The 8,618-nt window shown below is 35.1% G+C and overlaps 1 protein-coding gene across 1 annotated transcript; it reads left to right on the top strand.

The window, feature by feature from the left end:
* Positions 1-5,234: 5,234 nt before the first annotated feature.
* On the top strand, positions 5,235-6,730 carry LOC107765515 (peroxidase 6-like). Its single transcript, XM_016584175.2, has one exon. The coding sequence runs from the start codon at positions 5,431-5,433 to the stop codon at positions 6,544-6,546; it is 1,116 nt and encodes a 371-aa protein (XP_016439661.1). The 5' UTR covers positions 5,235-5,430; the 3' UTR covers positions 6,547-6,730.
* The last annotated feature ends 1,888 nt before the right edge of the window (positions 6,731-8,618 follow it).

Raw genomic sequence — 8,618 nt, 5'->3', positions numbered from 1 at the left:
AATCTAATACAACATATTAAAGTGGAATTGAAAGAAAGTAAAGGCAAATAAGCAAATAAAGGCATAAGAAAAGTAATAGCATCAACCTACAACATGTAGAGCATAGAACAAGTAAAAGCGGACAATAAATAAGGCATGGGTACATGGAAACATGTAGCAAATAGGGCAAATAACAAGTGAATGCATGTCTTTAACAAGTAACGACATGTAACAAGTAAAGACATGGAATAAATAAAGACATGATATAATTGAAGACAAACAATTAAGTAGTCCACCCCGCATGTTTGTGCTCATGACAACGCATATACACTTGTCACCTCGCATATATGTAGTCCCCAAAATATAAATCATGTAGCAAAATAGACCAATCAAGTCCTAATTCTCTCAAGTCAAGGTTAACTATGACACTTACCTCTTTTCAAAACAAAGTCAACAATCCAACATGGCTTTTCCTTTAGAACAAGACTACAAACCAATTGAATCTACTCAAATATTATTCAAACAAGTCAATACAAGCATTAGAAACTACCCCTATACGATAAAGGTTCAATCTTCAATAAAATTGAAAACGTCAACAAAAAGTCAACCCGAGCCCATATGGTCGGAATCCGAGATTAGGATCAAGTCCCGATTACTCATTCACCTCTGAGCTCGGATATGTGATTTGTTTCAAAATCTGACCTCAATTCGAGGTCTAAATCTCAATTCTAAAAAATCCCTAAATTCTAACCAAAACTCCCAATTTCTCTTTGAAATTCATAGATTTGATGATAGAATTCATGAAAAGTAATTGAAATTGATTGAAAATAAGATAAAGTTTCTTATGAATGAACATGGAAAGAAATTGCTTTTCAAAAATTGCCTCTATGGAGTTTAGGGTTCAAAAATAGTATAAAATGAGCTAAATCTCGAAATGACCAACCTTTATCTAGTTGCAGATGTCGCAGTTGCGAACTCTTGTTCGCAATTGCTACCATCTCAAAACCGAACCGTTGATTGCAATTTGATCAGTGTCCCAAATGCACAGTTGTCGCACATGCGACATTTTCTTCGCATTTTGGAAGACCCTCCAAATCACAAATGCGGACCTAGGCTTCACAAAAGAAAAGGAGCAACTAGCATTCTAGTGTTGCTGAAACTCACCCCGAGCCTCTCGGACTCCAATCCAAATATTTGCACAAGTGTAATAACATCATACAAACTCGCTCTCTATCTCAAATGATTAAAATAACATCAAATATTAAGAATGGATCATCAAAACTCAAGATTTTTAACTTTAAAACTCATTTTTTCAACTTTTTACATAATGCACCGAAACGGCCTCGGGTCACCCGAGACCCAACCAATCATGCATACAAGTCTAAAATTATCATATGAACCTACCGAAATCTTTAAAATACCGATCCGAGATCGTCTACCAAAACGTTGACCATAGTCAACTCTAGCCACATTTAAGGTCAAAAATCACATTTTCTTTAAAATTTCTCATATAATCTTTACGAGGAACGACATGGACTACGCGTGAAAGTCATAAATCATTAAATAAAGCTATGAGAGGTCTCAAAACACATAAAAGAGAGCTAGTACTCAAAACGACCTATCGGGCATTACAATATAGGCTTGAGAAACATATTGTTCTAATAAGTATGGGAAAGGAAGCACTGGGAAAACCTTTTTCTTATAGGTTTAGGATTACTTGAGATTTATATATAGGTGTTGTTGGTTGGATTCTTTGGACAATATTATTATTATTCTCATTCATAGTAAAATACTCTCTTTGTTTTTGCCCCGAGGATTAGACTTAGTTGAACCTCATCAAATCATTGTATTTTTTCCTACTCTATTTGCTTTTTGTCGTGTGATTGTGTGCTCATTAACACATTATCTTCTATAATAATATATATCAGATCAAGGCTCGAGTTTTTATACATGATCTAGAGTTAAGATATCTTCTATCATTTTTAACAAAGTACGCATTAGAGAAATTCGATTAAGGGATCTACTTTCAGTCTATGGAAGATTAAAATGAAATCGTCTCTAGTGTTACAAGAGTTTCTCTTAAGAGAATGAAAGAGTTGGAGAAGCAAATCTGAAGGAGATGGCTTTTAGTGTGATCTTCATGAGTGTTACTGATAGCATTCTTTGAAAATTTGCTGAAGAAATTAAACTTCTGCAATAACAACGTGGAAGAAGCTAAAAGATTTATATTCTAATAAATCACTGACAAACTGCCTCTACTTGAAAAGAAAATTATACAATCTCCATATGAACGAAGGTACACCTATTAAAATTCCATTTGATGATGTAAGGTAATGCATTAAAATCAAATAAATTAAAAAATAGCTTTCCACAAAGCAAAACTGATGGCAAAAATCTTATGAGTAAAGGAATAACACAACAGAAAAGCTTTAATAGTAAAATATCTAACCCCAAATTAAAGTCTAGAATAAAAATGCATAACAACTATGAGTGTAGAGAGCAAGGTCAGTAGAACAAAGATTTTCCTAAACTGAAAGAGAAACGGGAAAAGCAAAAAAGTAAATAATTCTACAAATATTGTTAGCAACAATTCTGATGATAATGACTATGTCTATGTTTTGCGTTTCAGTCATGGTTCGCATTCCTGGATTCTTAATTCTGGTGTAACGTTTCACATGTATCCACACAAGAATTAGTTTACAACTTAAAAGAATATGAGTAATAATGTCTACCTAAGAGATGATAATACATTACTGATAGAGAGAGTTGGTAAAATCTCATTGACAATGTTGGACGGAATAATTAGAAATATTGAGTGTTAGCATGTTCCTTGGATAAAGAGGAATTTGAATTCTATTTTTAACTTTAGATGATCAAGAGTTTAAGTTTCACTCCTAGAATAAACTACTTAAAATATATAAAGGCTCCATGGTACTCATAAAGGGTAAGTTGCATTCTAGATTGCATTATCTTCATGACAGTGTAGTTAAAGGGGAGACTGTTATAGCTTCCAGAAAGAGTAATTTGAATTAGTCTCAGTTGTAGAACTTGCGACTCGGTCATATGAGTGACAAAGAATAATCTTTGTTGAGCAAGCAGAATTTATTGAATGGGTAAATATGAGTCTTTGGTAAATAAACAAGGGTGAAATTCAGCAAGAAGGTAGAGCACAAGATCGGAGACAAGTTGGATTATATACATTAAGACTTGTGGTGTCCAAATAGAGATCTCTCCGAGAGTAATACCAGATATTTCATGACTTTGATGATTATTACTCAAGAATGATTTAGGTGTATTTTATAAAATAAAAGATGAGGCATATTTGTTAAATAGAAGACTATGGTTGAGAGGCAGGCAGAAAGAAAAGTTAAATGTATCGGACTGACAATGAATTAAAATTTTACACTTTAGAATTTAATAATTTCTGTAGTAGAGAGGGCATAGTGAGACATCGCACTTATATGATAACACCACAATAGAATGGTATTGCAGAATGCATTAATAGAATGGTTTGTGATAGGACACGAAGCATGCTTTCACGATCATGTATTAGCAAGAATATTTGGGCTGAAGCAACCAATATAGCTTATTATTTGGTCAACTGATCTCCATCCACAACTATTGAGTTCAAAACTTCTTTTGAAGTATTGGTCCGGTTCACCTGCTGATTATTTAAATTTGAGGATATTAGGTTGCCTTACTTATGCTCAATAAGGGATGGCAAACTTGAGTCGAGGGTAAAGAAGTGCATATTTCTAGGGTATGCAACTGGAGTAAAAGGTTACAAATTGTGGTGCACCGATCTAAAGACTCCATGATTAATTATCAGTAGGGATGTGGCATTCAATGAATCTACCTCACTGTTAGAGGGAGAACAAAATAACAGAAACAGTGTATGGTGTTAGTGTCTGCATAAAGCTAAAATTGAATCTCCACTAGCTCTGCCCAGTAGTTCAGAAGTAGAAGACATGGAAGAGGTACAAAAAGTTAATCATGATGATAATATTGATGCACATGTGCAATATCAATCGTATAGCATTACACCATGCAGAGTGAAGAGAGTGATCAAGCGAACACAAAGGTTTGCAAATGTAATTGATGCGAATTTTCTTGAATATACAAATCCCGTGGGATATTTTTTGTCGGTTACATAGGTTGTTGATGTGCCTGAGTGTAATAACTATCCAAAAGTGATTTTGAGTGGAGAAGCAATCGACGGATTTGTGATATGGCTAAAGAGATTAAGTCTCTTAACAAGTTTAGATATTTCCTAGACTTGGTTCAAGGGTGTGTAATGGGCAGAGCCCTTACGAGAGCTGAGATAAGACAAAGACATGTTGTTCCTGTTGATGGAGAGAATTCAAGCCAGCGGGAAGATTTCTTAATTGCATCTTGAATTTATTTCCTTGTATTTTTAGGAAACCCTTAATCCCTATAGGTTTGGAAAACTTATTTGTCTAATAGTTTTGGCAAACAAAAGCATATTATCCGTGTAGGATTGAGAAAATCTTCTCTTATAGATTTAAGACTAGGTGGGATATATATATATATATATATATATATATATATATATATATATATATATATATATATATATATATATATAGAGAGAGAGAGAGAGAGAGAGAGAGAGAGAGAGAGAGAGAGAGAGAGAGAGAGAGAGAGAGAGAGTTAAATCCTTGTGTTATTTTTCCTTTTCTATTTTCTTTGTGCGTGATTGTATGCTAGTTAAACCACCATCTACCGCAACAAACAATTTCAAATAAAAAAAATGAAAATCAATGTCAAAGAGAAAGATAATTTCACTACCAATTAGTAATCAGGTACAAGATAGTATTTTAAAATATGAACACTACACGCACAAGAAAAATGTAATGTAGTTTCTTTTCCAAATATTAAAAACTTGTTCGAGAAAATTGCTATCTAAGTTTAATAGAACTTCCTCTTGAAAATAGTGGGGAAAAAATTAGAACACAAGGAATACTATTTAAAACGCCCTAAAGATACTAATATGTAAAATATTTCAGGCATGTGGATTGTGGACAGTGGACATACCCTTCAATCTGGGTTACTATAACTTAATCTTCAGCGTAATTAAACATAATTAAACACTTGCCTGCAATTAAATTTTAAGTGATCTTATTATTTACTCCCTCGGTTTTAATTTATGTGAATATATTTTTTTTTTAGTCCGTGTTAGAAAGAATGAATCAATTTCCTTATTTGGAAACAATTTACCTTTATACAATGATTTACAGCCACACAAAATATATATGCCTCATTTTACACCACAAATTCAAAAGTCTGTATATATTAATACCGTACGAGATAAAATATAAATTATCACTAATTAATATAATGCAATATGTGGAGCCGCAAAGACTAGCTAGAAGGAAAGGAGTAAACAACGGCCCTTGAGCTAATTTGAGACCTCTAGTTTATGTTTGTTGCATGCAAAATATTGCCCATCTCAAATTCCAAACGTCATTGTACACAATACTAAAAGCCTTCTTTCATTTCTATCTTCTTTCACCACCATTTTTTATCAATTCAGAAGTCATGGCATTACCACTTCTTTCAATTTTCGTCTTCTCATCTCTAGCCTTATTTTCTCTAACAGAATCCAAGCTCAATGTCGACTACTACAATAAATCATGTCCTCAATTTGAAAAAATCATCCAGCAAATCGTCGTCGACAAGCAACTTGCGGCGCCGACGACCGCGGCTGGCGCCCTCCGCCTCTTCTTCCATGATTGCATGGTGGGAGGATGTGACGCCTCGTTACTTATTTCCTCAAACTCCTTTGCCACGGCTGAGCGCGACACGGATATAAACCTCTCTCTCCCCGGGGACGCCTTTGACCTTATTGCACGTGCAAAGACCGCCCTAGAACTCCAATGCCCCGGTGTTGTTTCTTGTGCAGATATTTTAGCCGTTGCAACTCGAGACTTAATCACCATGGTTGGAGGTCCATTTTACAATATTCGTCTCGGCCGAAAAGATAGCTTTGAATCATATGCAAAAGATGTTGAAGGCCATATTGCTAGGCCTAACATGACCGTGGATACAATAATCAACATGTTCGCATCGAAAAATCTAAATGTACAAGAAATGGTGGCTTTAGTGGGTGCACATACCATTGGTTTCTCACATTGTTCAGAGTTTAGAAAGAGAATCTTCAATTTCAGCAACACTTCTGAAATTGATCCTTCTATGAATCCAACATTTGGACAAGCGTTACGAAAGCTATGTGGGAATAACTCGAAAGATATGGCGGCCTTCAACGACGTGATGACACCTGGCAAGTTCGATAACATGTACTACATAAACTTGCAAAAGGGTCTAGGGTTATTGGCTTCAGATCAAGCTATGCTTTCAGATCCTAGGACTATGCCTTTTGTGGAGCTTTATGCAAAGGATCAAGATGCATTTTTTAAAGCATTTGCTCATGCAATTGAGAAAGTAAGCGTTTATCACGTTAAAACTGGGAAAAAGGGAGAGGTGAGACGCAGGTGTGATGTTGTCAATCATTTACAAGTGAATTCCAACAAGAAAATTGCTAGTTAGGATCCGATGGCATGTTTTAGTGTGAAGGTGCTTTTGGATTATAGTTTTCCATTGAACATGATATGTTGGGTGAAGATGTTAGGTGAGGTCTTGATAGGATAAGATTTATGTGTTTGTATTAGAATACATGTCCAAATGTGAACAGTTTTGACCTCATGACAATTCAACATTTTTTGTCTATCAAGACCCCATATGATAATTAAATTATTTGCTTCTCGAAGTTTTTTGTATTTACTCTTCTCTATCATTTTGCTTTGATGGTATTACTGCTTGTTGTTCCCTACCGTTTATTTTTCCTGAGCCTTTTTTATCCTCTTTACTTTTGTATTTTTTTTGAGCCGAGTGTCTACTGGAAACAATATTTCTACTTTCTCAAGATAGGAGTAAGTATTGAGTACACATTACCCTTCTCAAACCTCACATGTGAGATTTCACTTGATTTGTTGTTGTTGTTGCCGTCTCTAGCATTAAGCAACAAGAGTCTTAGTGGGGGGAAAGGGGACTATAGATTCGACACATAACGCCCTTTTTCATCTGATGTCCGCATTGTTCAACAAATCCGTCTTCAATACCAGTAATGAAACCCTAGAGTCCCTTGAGATATTTTTCATTTATATAAATTATTAATCTCATGTCTATAAAGATGATTGTATGAATCTCACAAGTTAAACATCAGCTCAAGAAAACCATATGCAAATAGAAATAGACAAAAACAACTACTACCACCACTAGCCTCGCATAAGCAACAACTAACTGAAAAGGGTGAAACGAGTGCACCACTATTTCTAATAATATGAACCTGGTCAATTTATAGACACACAGCCAAGGAAATTCAGTGGAATATATGGGATCACTCCACATTTATCAGATCTCAAGTTCAAACCCTGAGATGGAAAAATTCCTAGTAAGGAATGCTTTCCCGTTACATGAACCCTACACGGCATCAATCTAGACTTAATCGGGCCAGTGAATTTTACAACGCTTTTTTCATTTTTAGTCCGCGCCAGAAGTTATTTATATTCCGTAACCGAAAAAGTGTGTATATACATTTTTCGACTATTATTTTGAGAGAGTATCATTTTCCTAATTTTTTAAAATAGTAGATTGTTAAACCAAAAAACAAAGGGGTGGCAAACTAATGAGTTGGGTCGGATATGGACGTCCTTAATATCCTGAAGCTGGACGTATTTTCTGATTGTAAAGAGTGCTAGTGTTCTAGATCTTCGAAAAAATACTTTATTTATTTTCTTTTTGGGGGTCTGTGTTAGGATCGGGAACCCGGGTAGTGCAAAATATAGCCAAACAACGGTTTAATGGCAATAACAAAGACAATGGAAGTTGATAACAACGACAATTAAAGTAGATAAAGAAGATACAAATTTAACGTGGTTCGGTCAAAGTAACCTACGTCCACAAGCGGAGAGGAGCAATTTACTATAACAATAAGAGTACAAAATTAGAGTAAATACTCTAATTAATCCCAAATACCCTAAGGGAATAACCTCACAAGATCAGTCCAAAGAAAGGGTTTACACAAGTGCTTCCCATCATTTAACTCTCATACCAAACACTATTAATAAAGGAAGAAACAAGAAATGAATACTCAAGTCTTGTTGGTGTGTCTAAAATGAACTAATGACCTTCTCTTTTATAGGCAAAAAAGTCTTGGCCTCTTAGGTGTAAAAGAAGAGATACAACTTGTGCAAATGATGTCCAACACATAATGCAATATTTTTGGGTCCCCAAGAATATTACCAACAAAGTCTACATTTTACAAATATACTTATGCTTATGTGAGATGGACTCTATTAGCCAAAATATTAGTCATAATTACAGTCTGGGCCTACGGTCTGGTAGTGGCGCAGACTGCTATGAGTCGATAGACTTAAATCAGCTCGTTAGATAAAATAGACACTTTAACGACTGACAAATGACCATAAATCATTTTTCCCTGACATGATTTATGGTAATTACCTCTGTTGATCATGGTAACTACCAAGCCTATGGTCCCTCTCTGACCACTTCTCACCGCGAAAACTTCTTCACATCCAACACTCCACCATAGCACCACC

The sequence above is a fragment of the Nicotiana tabacum genome, chromosome 24 (assembly GCF_000715075.1).
Source record: "Nicotiana tabacum cultivar K326 chromosome 24, ASM71507v2, whole genome shotgun sequence".
Taxonomy (NCBI): Eukaryota; Viridiplantae; Streptophyta; class Magnoliopsida; order Solanales; family Solanaceae; genus Nicotiana; species Nicotiana tabacum.
This window is presented reverse-complemented; position numbering and strand designations above follow the sequence as displayed.

Coding starts and splice junctions, on each gene's coding strand:
- LOC107765515 (XM_016584175.2), top strand. CDS start 5,431: ATGCAAAATATTGCCCATCTCAAATTCCAAACGTCATTGTACACAATA.